General features: G+C 42.0%; 1 protein-coding gene and 1 long non-coding RNA gene across 2 annotated transcripts in view; one reads left to right on the top strand and one right to left on the bottom strand.

Annotated features, from left to right (window-relative positions):
- CCDC187 (coiled-coil domain containing 187) overlaps positions 1-16,673 on the top strand; it is an 88,188-nt gene extending 71,515 nt beyond the window's left edge. Inside the window, 5 exon segments of the mRNA XM_089772849.1 lie at positions 477-3,454; positions 3,962-4,291; positions 6,103-6,246; positions 7,495-7,620; positions 9,849-16,673. Of these exon segments, the coding sequence (XP_089628975.1) occupies positions 477-3,454; positions 3,962-4,291; positions 6,103-6,246; positions 7,495-7,620; positions 9,849-10,004 (3,734 nt within the window). The 3' untranslated portion in view covers positions 10,005-16,673.
- LOC149521751 (uncharacterized) lies at positions 3,931-5,658 on the bottom strand. The gene is made up of 2 exons (XR_016347762.1): positions 5,547-5,658; positions 3,931-4,258 (listed from the first exon to the last, which is right to left on the bottom strand). It is a non-coding gene; the product is annotated as an uncharacterized LOC149521751 (long non-coding RNA).
- Positions 16,674-18,752: the final 2,079 nt, after the last annotated feature.

The following is an 18,752-nucleotide window of genomic DNA, read 5'->3' as shown; positions in this document are numbered from 1 at the left end:
TTGTATTTGCTCACTCGTTATATTATTTCGCTCTTCAGTGTTATCTGGCCTATGTTAAATTTATGTACAATGTGATATTCAAAATAGTGCATACCTTGACTGCACAGTGAGTGTTATTGACTTGGAAATGAAAAATACAACTGTGACTAGTAGGTGTAGCTTGAACAGGAAATTACAACATATACATTACACACAAAAAATTGTATTTGCCAGATGGAAAAAGTCAATAGTGGGGGGTGAGAAATATTGTTTGTGAGTTTTAAAAGATACTTGCAAACAACAGAATAAAATTCAAAAAAAGAACAGGTCCCCAGTCCTGCAGCTGGCTCCCCACAGACACTCCCAGGCTGAGAGCGTTTGAAGTCAGGGAACAAAGGTCCGAGCAGTAAAGGATCGCAAGATTTGAAGGCCCAATTACTCGACAGTAATCATTTAAAATAAAATGACATGATGGTAATGATGGCTGATTTTGGCAGATGTTCCAGTCACTGAAGAAGAAGAAGAAGTAGAAGTGATAGTATTTGCCCCATGTGACAAAAATCCTGCTGAGGACAATCAGTTGATTAAATTCGAGAGCAATCAGCTGGAGGATCTCCCTGATGACGAGCCTGCTTTGGAAGCATGTTCAGAGGGACCAGCATCCCCTAAATCACATGACTCATCTCCGCGATGTGAGAGCGTAAACTCCTACCATTCCCTCCCTGAATTTCACAGAGTGTCTGCGGTTCGGATCAGTCTCTCAGAAAGCTCCGTTTCAGCCTCTGAATTAGAAGCGGAGGCCATCGATAACAGCATCCCTGAGGAGTTTACCATCCAGCAAGAACTGTCTGGTGGTGGTGATGATGATGATGTGTTTCCTAACCCTTTGACAAAGGCACAGAGAGCAGTAAGTGATGGAAATGAGTTATTATCCAGTGATGTATGTGATGAACAAGTGCCCCGTGATGATTGCAATCGTGAGGCCTCATCGCTCTGTCATGGCTCTGAAAAACGCCTTGGAGATGTTTCAGAATATGAGCGTGCTTATGAATCACATTCTGTCACTGCCTCAAACAGCCAAAAGCCAACACTAATCGCCTTAGGGAGAGAAGAACCATTTTCCTTACGGTTTGATAGCCCTGCCGATGGAAGACGTAAGTCATACGTGGAAGCTTCAGCATTACCGCCTTGCTCAGAAAACTGCAGCGTAAACAAGATCCCCTCTCCGGGAAAATCTGAGCAGGATGCAGATTCATCAACTAGCTCCTTATCGTATCATTATGACTTTTGTACCGAGGAGCCCTTTGGACAACAAAATTCGGTTTCTGAAACTAGCCAAGCGGAAGAGGAGGGTGAAAGTTTCAAAGTATCCGTTGGGCCGCATAAAGTAGCGTTTATGTGGTTGCCAGCTGAAAGTTCCCTGAAGCATCTAGCTGTTGTTCCTGAGCAGATCAATAACTGTACATTGCTTCCACCTACAACGTCCATGACAAACGATCAAATGCCATTGTTTTCTGTAGACTCTTCGTTGGGCTCCAGAGACGTGTCAGGTTTAGAAGAAGCTAAAACTAATCATGCAGAACCTTTAACTGAAGGACACATATCCAACAAACCAAACGAAATTGCTTCTCCGCACTTATCAATGCCCACCAGTTCTGAAGAGGCTCCTACAGAAGCTCAAGCCAGTTCATGTGACAATCGAACCTTGCAAAGGGCAGCTGCCCCAAATCAAAATAACGCGGCAACGGGAGGCCAAACCTCCAAGAAGTCTGAGATGGTGCCACTTAGTTCTATCTCCTCCAAAAAACAGCTGTCACAAGCAAAGTGCTGCCCTGCTGAGAGTGCAGATGATATGATCTTTATCAGTGATGAGGTTCTGCCTCCAATTGATAACGATGCCTTGTCAGAAATACTGTCTCCTGTTGATGATGTGCTGTCCTACGGAAGTGCCGACTTGCCATTGTCTAATAAAAATGATTTCTCATTGTCCAGCGAGGACCTTCCCACCTCCCCCGAAGAGGGAGGGGGGGTAAAAAGTGGTGACACTAGCTTCGGCACGGAAGACTTCCCTTCTCCACCAGAACAAATGACATTCTCAGAGATGAGCGATTCACACCATTCTCGGAAAGAAGTCGTGTCAGGTCACATGGACGAGACACTCTCAGCATGGCACAGCCCTGTGCCTGAAGAACTGCCCTCGCCGTCTCCAGAGCTGTTGAATGTTTCTTCAGCTCAGGATGGAACTGTCTCTGGATGCTGTTGGGGTGAAGATGTTATTTCAGGCAGAAAGAAGGACTTATCTGAACACGTGACAGCAGGAAATGAGACAACATTACAGCCTCTAGTCTCGCTCGGTGTGTCAATTCCCATTTCTTCAGGTCAAGCCATTACAAAGCTAGGACATGTAAAGGAACGAAGCAAGCCCTTCTTAACTCTATCCAAAGCTTGGGAAGACAATGATGACCCTTTATTAGCATTTGAAGTTGGAGACAGAGTATTAGTGAAGCACATCCAGCCAGGTACCCTGCTGTTCAAGGGATGTACCCATTTTGATGAAGGTTATTGGGCTGGCGTGGCACTTGACAAACCGGAAGGCGATCATGATGGAACTTATGGAGGAGTGAAATACTTTGAGTGCACTAAATATTGTGGCATCTTTGTCAAACCGGATCAAATTTCACATCTTTTGGAGGGTAATGACAAAAGTTCTGGTTACACTGGGGATGAAGATTCATTTTCTGATGATGGAGCATCCAGAGGGGACTACAAATGTACAGATGATAACCAGCAGGGACCAGAATATAGAGAGCAGAGATCCAAAGATACAGACAGCATAAGAGGTTCAGCAATGGAAGAAAGCAAGTTTAGATCACACATGCCCATGCCACCAGAAGATCAGTATATGTCCAATGAATTCCCTTGTGAAGTTCACTTAGTACATCTAGAACCAGATAAAGAAACAAGAGGGTGGACCCTTGTAAAGCAAAAGTCAATTGTAGATGTGCTTCCAATGAGAAATGAGGACAGTAACACAGAAGAAGTAAACAAGAGCAAATATATTAGCTGCTTGTTGAAAGATCAAGAAAGAGGTAAACGAGCTGATGGTATCTCAAGCAAACTCACCAAAAACCTCCAGTGTGGCACTTTAACTGCATTTTCTGACACGACTGAACATAAATATAAGCGTGCCTTTGAAAGAGAGCTGCAAAATCACGTCAAAAGCCTCAAAAAAAGAGGCACTAACCTCAGCACTAACTTATCAGCGCAATCTGCTGCAGTTTTTGATGTCTTACTGTGTGACCTGGACACACTTGGCATTCCTGGACCCCACGCAGCACAAACCGTAGCAGAAAACATTGTTTCTAAAGTTGTAGATGATTCAGTTAAAGAATATAAAAAAATTAAAAGGAAACAAGGAGCTAAAGCAGATGCGATGGTTCGAGAATCTTCTGAGTTGCCTCAAGGCACCTTGTCAGTAAGTAGAAATTCAGGAGGGTTTTTTTTAGATGTATCTATTTAGGCCTTGCTCTTGCAGTTGGGTAACTGGACAGGGCTTTTGCTTGTCCCGTTGTTTTTTGCCATCAGTAAGTTACATAATGTCAAGAGTCCAATAGTTAGGGCCAAATTCTTTGTGCAAGGGAATCCGGAGTCTGCTCCCTTTCAGCCTCTAGGCAGTGTTCTGGAGGGGAGGGGCATTCCAGAGAGGCAATTAAAGATCAGCGGACAATCTCACTGTGATTCTTGCATAGGCCATGCTCATCCTGACCCATCGTAGAGTAACTCCATCACGTGCAAAGTACTCCTGCGGCCAGCACGTGTGTGGGTGTTAGGTTGTGCATGGAGTCAGACAGTTACAGTTAAAACTTTTGTGCAGCATTAATGTACATTTGCTTCAGAGTCAGTAATACTGGAATCTGGTTCTTAGCTTTTATGTAGAAATGTAAATGTCTCTTTCTTTTCTTTTCTTTTCTTTTCTTTTCAGCTCCTTGATGCTGGTGTTTTTGGAAGCTCTGAAGATTCTGATCCGCTAAATTCCATCCGGCATGCCAAAGAGATGAAAACTCAAAGGCAAATTCAATACAGATCAGATCACTGGCATTCAGCTCCTTGGAAGAAAACAATGGAAGTTCCTTTGGTGGTACCACCTAATAGTTCACATGTTAAGATACTGTCTGCCTATGCAGTAGATAAACTATGGACTCCTCAAACTATTTGTTCACATTCTAGCAGGATCCATGTGCCAAAAGATTTTGAATGCAATGACATCTCAGATGACGATCTGGAAGGAGAAAGCAAGAGGATTTACAGCCAGGTACTTTTAAAGCATTAACTGCAGTTTACTTTTCCCAGATTATTTTAAAATGAAAATTTCATTTCAAGGAGTGCCTAATTTCAATCTAAGTGTACCTGCTCTCATCATCAGAGAACGAGTCTTCATCCCCAGTGTAATCAGAACTCTTTTTATTACCCTCCAAGAGATGTGGAATTTTGATCAGGTTTAACAAAGATGCCACAATATTTAGTGCACACAAAGGGTATGTCTAAGCTGCCGGCTAAAATCGAGTTAAGATACGCAACTTCAGATACGTTAATTGCATAGTTGAAGTTGAAGTAGCTTAATTCGACTTCCTGCTGTGGAGACAGTGCCAAAAGTCGAAGGAAGAACACTCTTCCTTTGACTTCCCTTACTCCTTGTGAAATGAGGATTATAGAAGTTGGAATAAGAAGCCCGTTATTTCAAAATTGTTTTGAAATAGGCTTGCTGTGTAGATGCGCACTCTGCTATTTTGAAATAAGCGTTCAGTGTAGACATAGCCAAAGAGAGATCAAAATAGGTACAGAAAAATGAAGAGTTAAAACATTATTTCTATTAAGATATTGTGAAATAAAATAGAGATTACACTAATCTGAGACAATTATTTTGTTTGTCTGTTGGGATGTATACAAAATCAACCTGTTTTTCCGATCCTTTCTGTTCACTATTACATACAAAAGAGCAACAATAACTAAACCATTCATCGAAACCTTTTGGTAACTGGGTTTTGGTTCTTAAAAGGATTTGAAACTACAGACAGAGGAATACTTCTTGTTAGGATCAAACAAAGATTTTTATTTTTCTATTTACTTTATAATTAATTTTCCATTTAAATCAATTCATTATCTTTGATTCTTTTAAAACAGTGTAATATACAAATAAAAAGTAGAAAAACAGTAGAGTTAAAAAACAAGAAATAATATCTCCTCCTACAGATATATCCTCCAGATTTACCTTTAAACAATTTGTGGAGTTATCAAATATATAATACTTACATTAAGAAAGATAGAAGCATTGTTTAAATTCAGGAGATATTCTTTTCTTTATGTGTCTCCTTTTTTGGATTTTTATTGCAACTTATGACCGGTGTTGTTCCCCTTTCGGAGATTATGTGCGGCAGTGAGATTCAGCGCCGGGGAGGGAGCCCTGGTTGATCAGACCTAGCTTTTTGGATTCGCAACCCGTCCGTTCTTGGTCTGTTCCATCCAATCTTATATACCCTGTTTCGGTATTTTAGTATTCCTCCACTCACCTGACAATTGCTGACGTTAGATTTTTGTTGTCTCGTTCTGCCCTTTCAAAACTTTTGTTTGCTCCATTTGGGGTAATTAGCACTTTGTTGCATATTGCTGTTTGTGTTACTTACTTCCCTAAAAGTGGGGTTACTGTTGTTCATCCAATCAAATTTCGTCTTTTTATCGTACATCTCCTGTATCTCACAATGCTGCCTTTCCTTTCCACTTACAATTAAACTGGTGCTCATTTGACATATTCTGGGTAGGTCTCAACACCTTCCTTTCACCAAACCAAACTAAACCAAGCATAAGTAGGTGCTCAGATAGTGCTGGGCTGCTAGAGATTAGTATTAGGGTTCATTTATTCTATAGATTATTGGCCACCAGAGGGTGGCATAACCATACCCACTTTAGAGATGTCAGAAATCCAGACTGGGTGTGGCAATCTTTCATTGAGTCTGGAGACTCCAAGGCTGTCAGTCTGGCCCTCTTTCCCAGCCCTAAATTAACTTTTGGAAAACTAGCAGGGGCAGATTCAGTTTATTTTGCTGTTATGTTTCTTCTTTGCTCCAGGTTATATTTGATTTAACTCGCGAGCTGCTACACGCAGAATGTCAGGGCACAGCAAATCCAAATCCTCTTCCATGGCTCCAAGAAAACGTGGGTCCTCGCTGTTCCAGACACATCCGAACAAAAACCGATGTCAGTGAGGTTAAGGTACATCGTGGAACATGCACCATAATGAAACTCTGAGTGTGTGATGAGTGAAGTGGTGAGGGAACGTACGACAGTCAGGCAAGGAAGGTGGTGGCATGACACTTAAAACAAGTGATGATAGGAGGGGGTTGATCTGAAACGTATGCATAAAAATAGAATAAGGTAGGCAGCTAATCCAAAAATTCCCATAGCACATAGACTTCCAAAGCGATTTGATTATTTATATAATTAAGCTGCAGGCACATTTTCTACTGTCTGGAGGAGTTTTTGTGGTAAAGGAAATGGGAATTGGGCCTCTCAATCTCTTAGTTTTGAAAATCTGAGGTGTACCTCTTAAAGCAGCGTTTCCCAAATTGTGGTCCGCAGCCCAGTACGGGTCCTTAGAAAAAAAATACCGGTCCTCAGAAAATTTTTTGTGCATGATACTTGGGAGAGAGCCCACCGTGGCAGCGTCTCTGCCAGGCATACTCCCGGGTGGCGGGGCTATATCCGGCGGGTGCTAGGACCCAGGGAGAAGGCCGGGCGCCATGCACACCGATGCAGAATGCCTGGCGCCAGATGCAGCTGGGGGAGCTGGCGCCAGCCGATAAAGCGACTGGGATTGGGGCCGGGAGGGGAGGGAGGGAATAACTTGCCAGACAGGTAGGGCCAGCGACATGCCCCGGGGCAGGATGCGGCCCGCGGTTTCACCCCTGAACGCAGGCGCGACTGGGGGAGAGGACACAGGACTACTCACCCCACCTCCAGGGCCCATAGGAGCCGAGTCACCTGGCAGGCCTGAGAGGGACCTCCTAACCTTACCGGTTCCAAACACGGGTGAAGTAGATACCTTGGGGTTGGGGTTGGGAGACCACCCAAGGCAGTCGACCAGGCCCGCTCCTGTTGGCACTGGGGGCTTTGGGAGGACCAGAAACAATTTATTTGCATATTCATCATTTACTTAATGAATATGCAAATATGCAAATACATGTTACCGGTCCTCCAAAAGCTTGTGAATGGGTTTACTGGTCCCCAGTATCAAAAAGATTGGAAACCACTCTTTTTAAGTATTCTCATTTTGAAAGTGTATTTTTCTGTAAGGATGACCTTAAGCCATCCCATATCATATCCACTAACCTGGGGACATTTCCAGATTTTGAATCTGGATTTCATAGATTAAATCCACATCGCTCATTTGCAACTTCCAAATCAGTGTCAAATCTTATATCCACAGCATCACAGGTCAGCTTTATTATTATTATTTTAAAGTCATTTATTCAGGGAGAAATTGTTAAGATAATGAACTTGGAAAAAAACAGCTTGGAGATGAAGAAGAAGCTCTTTAAAATGACTAAGTATGGAAACTGTAAAAGGGACCGAGTAGATCTGATTCTGGTAAGCGTAATGGAGATGGGCTGTATTGTGTATATATTACATTTGCAATCCTTACTGACGCTTTTCTATATTTAGTTACAACAACTTATTGAGTGGTATGACTCTGCTATCTTTATATTTAAAACAATAATCCAGCATTGGCAAAACACTGAGGCTCAGGTGATTGATCTAAGTGCCTGGTCGAGTGGTTGTTTTCAATGGGAATAGCAGTTCTCAAAAATTCCAGGGTTTTGGCCTTGAATTAGCTTTTCATTCAGATGGAAATGAACTCAGTCTGCTCACATGGCTCAGTCCTGCAAGGTGCTGAGCAGCCAGGCCTTGCACCAGCAAAGAATTGAAACAGATGTTTAACTTGAAGCATGTGACACAGAGGAATTGCTAATGACACAGAGAAATGATACCAAGCTGGGAGGGGTTGCGACTAATCTGGAGGATAGGGCCATAATTCAAAATGACCTGAACAAATTGGAGAAATGGTCTGAGGTAAATAGGATGAAGTTTAATAAAGACAAATGCAAAGTGCTCCACTTAGGAAGGAACAATGAGTTTCATACATACAGAATGGGAAGTGACTGTCTGGGAAGGAGTACGGCAGAAAGGGATCTAGGGGTTATAATGGACCACAAGCTGAATATGAGTCAGCAGTGTGATGCTGTTGCAAAGAAAGCAAACATGATTCTGGGCTGCATTAACCTGAGTGTTGTGAGCAAGACACGAGAAGTCATTCTTCCTCTCTACTCTGCACTGGTTAGGCCTCAATTGGAGTATTGTGTCCAGTTCTGGGCACCGCATTTCAAGAAAGATGTGGAGAAATTGGAGAGGGTCCAGAGAAGAGCAACGAGAATGATTAAAGGTCTAGAGAACATGACCTATGAGGGAAGGCTGAAGGAACTGGGTTTGTTTAGTTTAGAAAAGATTGAGGCGGGACATGATAGCAGTTTTCAGATATCTAAAAGGGTGTCATAAGGAGGAGGGAGAAAGCTTGTTCATCTTGGCCTCTGAGGATAGAACAAGAAGCAATGGGCTTAAACTGCAGCAAGGGAGGTTTAGGTTGGACATTAGGAAAATGTTCCTAACGGTCAGGGTAGTCAAACACTGGAATAAATTGCCCAGGGAGGTTGTGGAATCTCCATCTCTGGAGATATTTAAGAGTAGGTTAGATAAATGTCTATCAGGGATGGTCTAGACAGTACTTGGTCCTGCCATGAGGGCGGGGGACTGGAGTCGATGACTCTCGAGGTCCCTTCCAGTCCTAGTATTCTATGATTCTATGATGTAATTTGTAATCGAATAGTCGATGCAATTAGTTGTTAAGGGCACCTCTGCCTTTGAAATGTAGCAAGAACCCTAGCGGCTCTTGCTACACTTCAAAGGTGGAAGCATTGCAGGGAGCACGGGGCCAGCGGTGGACTGCTGCTGGTCCCGTGCTCCCTGCTTTTGAAATGTACAAGACTGCTTGAGATTGCTTGAGTCCCCTGCTGGCCCCGTGCTCCTTGCACAGGCTTTGCTTTTGAAATGTACAAGAGTCCCCTCTGGGACGGCTCTTGTACATATAAAAAGCAGGGAGCGCAGGGCCAGAGGGGGACTGCTTGAGTCCCTTGCTTGCCCCCTGCTCCCGTGGCGCTTCTACTTTTGAAATGTAGCAGAGCGCTTGCTGCATTTCAAAGGTGGACGCACCCCCAGTTCCCAGCTGCGCTCCTGCTTCCCGCCCCTACAGAGATGGCGCTGGGGGGAACTGACTTTTAAGCTGACCCCCCCCCGCACCAGCTCCTGCTCTGCCCCCTTGCTGCCTGTCTCTGAGTATGTCTACACTGCCACTCTAGTTCTAACTAGGGTGGCTAATGTAGGCATTCAAACTTGCAAATGAAGCCCAGGATTTAAATATCCCGGCCTTTATTTGCATGTTCCCGGGTGCCGCCATTTTTAAATGCCCCGTAGTTCGAACTCCCTGCCCGTGGCTACACGCAGCACAGACTAGGTAGCTGGAATTAAAGCTCCTAATTCGAATTACCGTTACTCCTCATTGCAGGAGGAGTTGGAACTAGGGTGGCAGTGTAGACATACCCTGATAGAGGCTGCAAGGTGGCGGAAGTGACTAGTCAAGTCGACTAGTCGCTTACATCCCTAGTGCGAAGGTGCTTTTCTGAATAGGGAACCAACTGTTCAGCACCTTTCAAGATCAAGCCCTGTTTCTTGCTGTAAACGTCATGTCTGTGCTATATTTTTAGATTCAGGAGCTCCATAAGGAAGAAGGCCAGTGGACTGATTATGCTGAGGATGAATTAACTGTCAAGAGGAGAGTCACCGAAGACATTTTTGACAGCTTGGTCCTTGATACAATAGGAGTTCTTAAAAAGATCTCTCTCCAACGAACTTGTGATTAGAGGAAGTTTCCCTTAGAGTCCGTAGCAGTGGAGGTGTTTAGCTCAGCAAGTTTCAAGATAATGGCTCCCTTCCATAAACATATGCTTAAGAATTTTCCTTCTGAACCATGCATCCGAACACCAGCATCTTCTGGCTAAGTTATATGCGTATGTTCACAGTAAAAAGGGTACAAACAGTTGACTTGGAATGAAAAAATAGCCACACCTCCCTTATGCACTGCAGGAGAGGTCTCAGGGCAACCTGTATATATGCTGTTTCAAAAGATCAAGGAAAGGGCCACCTCATCTGTTGCTAGGCAGATCCCATGACTACAAACCTGTACAGAGAGGCATGGAGACTGGAGTAGCAGTAACAGCAGCTACAGATGGGGCTTACCCGCAGCGGTTCACACTGACCCTGGATTGTGGGAGAGGATTTAAATCTCCCTATGCTCCTCCAAGGTCTGCCTCATGACTCATGATTTTCACAGGTGGAACAGATTTCATTCACATTTAGAACCACGGTCCCTGCTCTCTGCACTCGTGTGTCAGCCCTACTGCTCATGTGCCTTAGAACCATGCTGTCCCCTCTGCTGGTTGTGCTAAACCCCCCAATTTCTTGAGGTGTTTAAGATTAAATTGGGGAAAGCAAAATTGCACTGGAGCAAGAACATAGCGCGGTTGGCAAGTGACCAAGCAAGTATATCTGCTTTAGTATCTGTGATCTTATGTAAATAAGACACATACCAATGTCATGTACACTGCGATGCACTTTAAATGAGATGCTTCCTAATGGTATCCCAATTTTAGGAATGATGTATACCTACGAATATAATTAGGTCTTTAGTCTGCATTTAGCATGTGTAAATTTGCTTGAATTATTATAATCCCCCTAAAAAGAAAGTGTGCTGAGCACATACAACTTGCATTTCAATAAACAAAATTTGGAAACTGAAGAAGAAAATGAGGACAATTAGAATGTCTTGATCCAGATAATGTTTCTTTATTTGTCCTGTAATTGTATTTTTTTTTATTTCAGTGAAGACCAATAATTTTGTTACTGTTTTAAGCAAACATTGGCCAGTGGAGAGTAGGGGTCTGATTTGTTTGCAAATGATTTGTTAATTGGTGTTTTATTTAATACCAATATACAGAAACTGTTTATAATGGATGAATTAAATAATTAATCCAGTTGATTTATTCAAATCATATTCAGGGAATCAAGATGATTAATTTAATATAAATTATATACAACTGTTTGTATTTAAGGTATACTATTTAAGATTTGCTATTAATGGACAAGATGTAATGCAAATGTATTTTGGGTTTGTATTTTTAAATATAAATACTTCATATTACAGTTTTCATGCTGATTTGTTAGGCTTCAGAACAACTTAAATAAAACTTTGTCTTTTTTAACTATTTTCATCAAACACGTGAATGGATTGAAGACCACATGTTCATATATTTACAGTATATTATTTTACTAGTTACCCATTTCTATCACAGTAGTGCCCAGGGGCAGCAATAAGAGATGAAAGTCCCATTGTGCTAGGAATTGTACACACCTAAAATGAAAAGAGCTTACACATGTAGGCAGAGATTTGTGCATGTCTAACAGTACAGATTATAGGAAAAACTTTCCTGTTACAGACAACTCAGCTATCCCTCTGAAGCTTTTGTACAGACTATAAGCCTTTTGCCCTCAATGGAACTGGCCCCATTTTATAGTCAAACACGTGTGAAAGTCTTTGCAGATTCTGGCCCTAAGTGAAGCAAAAAGTGGCACAGGCAATTCTGACATTCAGCTGCAATATTAAAAGCTATTCAATTATTCAGATAGTTGTAGTGAAATTAGCATGTGGCACAAGTAGAGGCACTACCACAGCCACACACATTTTAGGTCAGATCCTTAGCCAGTGTAAATCAGCAATGTTGCACTGATGTCAGCAGAGATGTCAAATTATACCAGCTAAGTAGCTAGCTGGACTTTCTTGTGCTTAAATTCTCCTTCTGAGGGTACCACCGTTAAAACTGCCCACGCCCAGGTGTTCACCCCACTGTGTGGATTGCACTGACTCCAAACAAGGCTAAGCAACATGCCACTCTTCTCCAATGTAATGCTACGGTAGACAGTACGGGTATGTCTAGACTACATGCCTCTGCCGACAGAGGCATGTAAAATAGGCTACCCAACATAGTCAATGAAGCGGGGATCGTCGGCACAGCGCAGCAGTCAAGACGTGGATTGATTGACAGGGAACACCTTTGCCGACTGCTCCTGTAAACCTCATTTCACGAGGCATAAGGGAGCGGATACATTTTGAATCCCATTTTGTACCTCTGGTTGAGGGAAAAGGATCCCTGTCAGACTGAGGCAGCCTAGAAGCGAGGTAATGGCAAAATAAATGTGATGGTAACCCAGACTCCTTTCAGTATGACGCTCTGTTCCTTAGCTAGTGACAGCTGGACCTCGGATAGAAGTGGCAGCGCCTGCTACAGCCTGAAGCTATGTGTAGACTGCAGGCTTCTTTCGGAAGAACCTTTTTTTTTTGGAAGAGATCTTCCCAAAAAACTTCTTCCGAAAGAGAGCGTCCACACACAAAAGCGCATCGAGAAAGCAATCTGCCCACAGCTATCTCACATTTCAGCTGTGATTACTAGGGACGGAGTTGCCACCAGGGCACCTGTGCTTTTTCCTCTTTCCTCTTCTTTCGAAAGAACTCCCTCTTCCCCGTCCACACACGCCTTTTTCTGAAAGAGCTCTTTCGGAAAAAGGCTTCTTCCTCGTTGAAAGAGGATTACCAACCCCATAAAACCCCTGTGTGATTGCAGTGTGGACATAACTAACGTTTTGTGGGAAAAACAGCCGTTTTTCCGACAAAACTCTGTAGGGTGGGTATACCCTTAGCTTTCAGTACTGGATCTTTTAACTGAGATAGGCTCATGCTTTGAATTCCCAGGTTTACTCCCTGAGGCCAGTGACCCACCCAGGGTGCACTGTTACATGCCCTCTAGCTTGTTGGGGAAGTTAACTTTCCTATTTTTATCCTCATGATAATTTAGCTCTTTGTTCCAACACCAAGGTTGGAGCTCCATTCAGCAATTTTATTTACAATGTCACAGAATCATTCTATCCTTCTGCCAGTTAGAGAACTCTCCCTTTGCCCTAGCCAGTGCTCGTTGGCTACTTCCTTCCCTTCCTCCCCAAGCACTTCCTTCCTGTGCTCTTTTTAAACTACTTGCTTATTAATAGGCTAATTCACTCTTTAACTTCCTAACCCCAGTCTAGCCTCATACTCAGGCACATCCCTGACCAGGTAGGCTGTCTCAGGGAGAACCTAATTGGTGCTAATAGTGACCAGAGTGCTAGCTCAAACTCCATCTTTCAGCACTCTGTCCCAGTCAGCTAGATGGGTTATGAACTCAACGTTTGCCCCTGCCTTGGGCTTACAGATGGGTTGTTGGATACAGTAACACATCTGAATGTTGAAGCACCAGAGGTTTCTCAAAGTTTATTTTCTTATTATTTAGTACCAGCATTACCAACAGCATTCTGGTTATGGATGCTAGTAATAAAGAACTCTTTCTGAGTATAATGTATATATTGAATGAGTGCCTCAAGGGTGTGGTTTATTTGAGAGTATTCAGAGTACAGGGCTGTATGTTTCACTTGAGAGAGATGACCATTAAGGCAGCAATCAGGAACCTAAGTGATGCCTGAACCTTTTCAGCATGGCTATATATAGAAGAAGGACAAAGCTATAAAGTAACTGCTGCTTGATGGGAATAAAAAGTTTATACACAGAACATGTCAGACATGTTTAATATCCTTCACCATTATGTGTACAAAGCCTTAGACTTTGGCACCCAGATATATTGACCTGTTCAGGCAGTGGTAAGACTTCAATATCAAGATTACTCTATTTCAAGGTCTAATATTTTGCTTGCCTTGGTTTTGATCAATATTAACCTCCTGGGTCAATAAATCTTGATACTAGCCTCAAGAGAAGTCATTATCTTTCATAGAAAATGATTATTTCTCAGTTAAACCCTACATTTAATTTTCCTGTAATCCATCTCTTTCAGTCTCATGCGTTTAACAATTCTTCTTCTGAACACAATGCACTCTAAAATATCTTGAACATTGCCTAGTTCAAATTCCTCATTAGCAGTAACTATGAGATTTTGAATTCTTTGATTTATTAAGACTCCCCTATTGAAACATTCTCATTTTGTTGCATTGGGTATACAATAAAAATAGAGACATAAAATTTTTGGATCAAATTAAAAGATGACAAAGAATGGCATAAGTTACAATTCTCTGATGAGCAGGTGTAAAAGAATCTAGACTGTTAAGGGGTGGGAAAGAGGTGAGTAACAGGTAAAACAATTAACAGGCGAGTGGAGGATAAATCAAGGGGTGATACCAGCATTTATATTACCCCTGAATTTGGCTGCTGGATATTTATAGTGCAACATCTAAAAATGACTATTATGTAGCAAAAAGGGCTTTACGGAAGTTTGTTGTCAAAATTAGATCTAACAAGTTGCAAAAAAGTATTTGAAATCCCAGAACTTTTAGTCATTTCTGTTCAAGTGATGGTGAAACTTCAGTGTTGAATAATGTTTAACCTCCAATCAGTCCATAATGCCATTCTCCACTGTCCACCTTAATGCTTTCTCCTATGCTGTCCCTCATGCTAGAGAGAAACTCCTTGTAAATATCTGAAAAACTAACTTCCTTTAAATCTTTCCTTACATTCTCCTTTGTAAAAAATCATAAAAAATCAAAAAAATTAAATAAAGCCTAGACAAAAATGGACAAGAGTTAGGCAGCTGGTATACTGAGACTTCTGCCTACTATGCTGATCAATATAGTCTTATTGTTTCCTGTACTCCTCATTGGTCCACCTGTATCCATATGTTGTCTCCTGTTTTATACTTAGATTGTAAGCTCTTTGGAGGAAGGGACTATCTTTATTCTATTTGTACAGCACCTGGTACAATGGGACCCTGGTCGAGGAGTAGGGCGCTGAGGCATTTAAATAGCAAATAATAATAATCATGTAAAAAACAGTTGCAAATATGCACAAAGAATTTCTTCATATCACAAAGAATTTCTTTTGATCTGAGGAAGTGGGTCTGGCCCACGAAAGCTCATCATCTAATAAACCATCCTGTTAGTCTTTAAAGTGCTACGTTGTCCTGCATTTTGCCACAAAGAATTTGTGACTGGACTGAGTCACAAGCCCTGTGTCTACACAAGCTGCCCATTATTTCAAAATATTTTTCAAAATAACAGGTACGCTATTTCATTATTGGACGAGGGATAAGGAATGGCTCGAAATAGTGCATCATTTTGAAAATTTGGCACTGTGTACATGTGCCAAATTTCACAATAAGCTATTTCAAAATAGATTTGAAGTAAGATACGCAATTTGCACTATGCAAATTGCATATCTTATTTTGAGTTTAGGGTGCTGTGTAGACGTAGCCCTAGGCTTGGCTATCCAGGGAAATTGATCAGCTACACCACAGAGGTAAAATTATACCTCTTCAGGTATTGCCCTGCCCCCGTTTGGACACTGTTCTGAAGTAAACATCACTTTATTCTAGAATAGTGTGTCCACATGAGGAGTTACACCATTATAATTATACCACTACAATTCTGCCAGTCAGTTTCCCCGTGTAGACAAGCCCTCAGGCTTCTGGAGCAAGCTGCAGAAAAGATCGTTTTACTGCAGAGTCAGTCCTATCCATCGTTTTCCAGCATCTGCACAACTTGCAGAGACATACATTTTCAGCCACATTATTCCCTCTTCTTTCATCTGGTCCATTTTGCTTCACTTTTTTGCAGCAGTGAAAGTACATTCCCTGACCCAAGTATTCAGTCAACGGGTATCTGTCTGAATGCTTTTGGTTTGGTGAATGCAAACAGACAACCCAACTCTACTAAACATTCATGATTAGTGTAATTGCTACTCAGTATAAATAAAATCAGCAGAATCTGTTCATGTGGTCTCATTCTCAGATCAGCATTATTTGGTTGCGTTGTGTTATGTATTCGTAAGGTTTTAATCCCTGCAATAGACTTTTTGAGAGTGTTTACATCAGTGTAAATGCAGAGTGAATTATCATGGAAGTAGGTACCATCTTCTGAATTTACACTGGTGTAATTGAAATAAGCAACTGGCTGCATATGTTTACCATTTTATCTTGTAGTGTTTATAGGTGAGGCTGTAAAAAGCAAAAGCAAGAATTAATTGTGTTTTGGGTGACTTTATTCTTTATTTGAATCTATGAGAGTTCTTACAGTCTTTTGAACTCTTCCTCTGGGGAACACTCTCTCTTTGGTAATGTAATGAAAATCCTTAATCTTGTCGCTACAAATGAAAGGAGGCTTTGGTATGTTTGTTCCCACTACAGAAGGTGTTAGAAATGCATTACTGGCTCATAATCAATCTGAATTTAAAAGGACGATATTTCAAAGGTCCTCTTTAGAACTTGGGGAGTTCTGTTCAGCCTTTTTATCATGGCCTACGTGTTGACAGAACTTTACAATACCATCGTTCCATTTGTTTCTCTCTCTTGCTGAGTTCTACAGTTTAAAATATGGTTCTTAACAGGATTGATCCCAGATCCTCAACAGCCACAATTTTAAACTGTTCTTTTCCATGAGCCAGGAAAAAAATGTCATGAAGTTAATAAAATTATTTTTATAATAAATGCATATTTTAAAAAATAAACCATAGAAATATTTCTGGTGTTTGTTCATTCTCCTGCACATCCATGACAATATCTCTTGTTACTTACTTATACAGTCAATAATTTTCTTGAAAGACAAAGTTAGGTTTTAAAATGTCCAAAAAAATTTCTTCGTCATCATTACCAATGGATGCACTAGTCCAGCCACTGTGGGGTTCATAACTATGACCCCATTTACACTCCTCTGGTGGTATAAGGTGGGGGGCAGTTTCAAGGGGGGGCAGAACATGCCCTGAAAAATTCTGCTAGTACAGGGGTGGACTGGTGTAGGCAGCCCTAGGACCTTCCCCACTCATACTAAGTCCCCAGGGGAAAGATATGCTGAAAGAGTAAAAGAATATGTGATGGGAGAATATCAGAGAAGGGAAAGTGTCTGGAATGCTTATTGTCAAGCTTTTCCGGGCCACTGAATAGCTCAGAGTCAATCGTGGGGAGCCACCATAAATTACATCACAGGGCAGATCCTATTTGGAAATGGGGAATTCTGCCCCATTTTAACATATGTGTTTGGAGGAATTTTTTCAGTCACAGAAGTATAAGAAGATTGATTTCGAGATATTTTTAAAGCAGCACCTGTTTTACAATGCAAGTTTTGGCTGTGTGTGTGTTTCCATGCAACATTTTACAGTGCTTCTGAGTCACACGAGTGGAAAGGAGAAACTTGGCTTATTTTGGAGTAGTAGACTCCACTTCATATACTTGGAGCTTTCCTTCATTTCTCAGCTTCATTTGAGGATACAAGATGCAGTTTTTTGGCAGGGGACAATTCGTGGAGCAGCAACCCTCTGTTTTCAGAGAGAATATCCTGTTCTCATTTTAGATGCTCTCTCCTCATTTGGTTGTTTTGGGGTGTCACTCTCCAGTTTGGGGATGACTCCCACATTGGAAGGTGTTTCTTTGAGTTACTCTCACTCACTTGGGGTACGTCTACACAGCAGCATTATTTTGGGATAATGGTTGTTATTCCGAAAGAACAATCCAAATGCCTACACAGCAATTCCGTTATTTCGCAATATATTCAAAATAAAGTACAGCTTATTTCAAAATCTGTAAACCTCATTCCACGAGGAATAATGCTTATTCTGAAATAGCAGTAGTGGAGCATCCGCACTACTACTAGTTTGAAATAGCTATTTCGAAATAGCTTCGCCCCAGGGCCATTCAAAGTAATTACTCCCTAGTGCCTCCTGTGGCTCTAAACTGAGGTAGTATGTCCACATTAGGGAAGCCTGCCATAGACTAATTTTGAGGCTTCCCTGTAGCGTAGACATGCTATTCCAAAATAAGCTATTTCTGAAAAAAATTCTGAAATAACCTATTTTGAAATAAGGGTGCTATGCAGACATACCCTAGAAGTGCTCTTTGTGACTAGTTTGGTGTGCCCCACTCTTGGGCTGTGAGTAGCCCACTTTCTAAGCAAGTTGCCCTGAATTGATACTCTTAGGAGTGCCGCTAGAAACCCTCCCTTACTACACCCAGGTCCTGGAATCCCATTAGTAGATGTGACTCTTGGCTATCAAGTAAATAAAAAAAGCTTGTAAGTTTCTAGGCCTCACAGCTGCACAGAAAGGCTCAAAAGTGGGGAGGCAAATAAACAGAACCCCAGTATTATTATTACTTATTTTTGAAGGTTTGGACTGGTAATGCTGTTTTTTGGAGTTATATAATTGGGGGAAATAGATTCTGGCTGACCCCCCACCACATGCACATCTGTGTGCAATAGGAAGCTCCTGTGTGGGGTGACCCCCTCCATCTGTGACAGTGCAGAACTCCCCTTCCCCTATCCCCATGAGGGGAGAGCCGATTCGAGGTGACGCCCTTATCTGTCTTGCCTGTCGATGGGGAAGCCCCCATCTGTGTGTAAGGAGGGGGGACTAATTCGGAGTGAGACTCCTTTCCTATAAGGGACGTGTCGATGGGGAGACCCCTGCCTGTGTGTAAGGAGGGACGTCTAATTCGGAGTAAGATTCCTCTCCTGAAGGGTGTGTCGATGCGGCGGCC

The sequence above is a fragment of the Pelodiscus sinensis genome, chromosome 23 (assembly GCF_052426305.1).
Source record: "Pelodiscus sinensis isolate ZL-2025 chromosome 23, ASM5242630v1, whole genome shotgun sequence".
NCBI classification, from domain to species: Eukaryota; Metazoa; Chordata; order Testudines; family Trionychidae; genus Pelodiscus; species Pelodiscus sinensis.
Note: the sequence above shows the minus strand (reverse complement) of the source record. Positions and strands in the feature narration are given on the sequence as shown.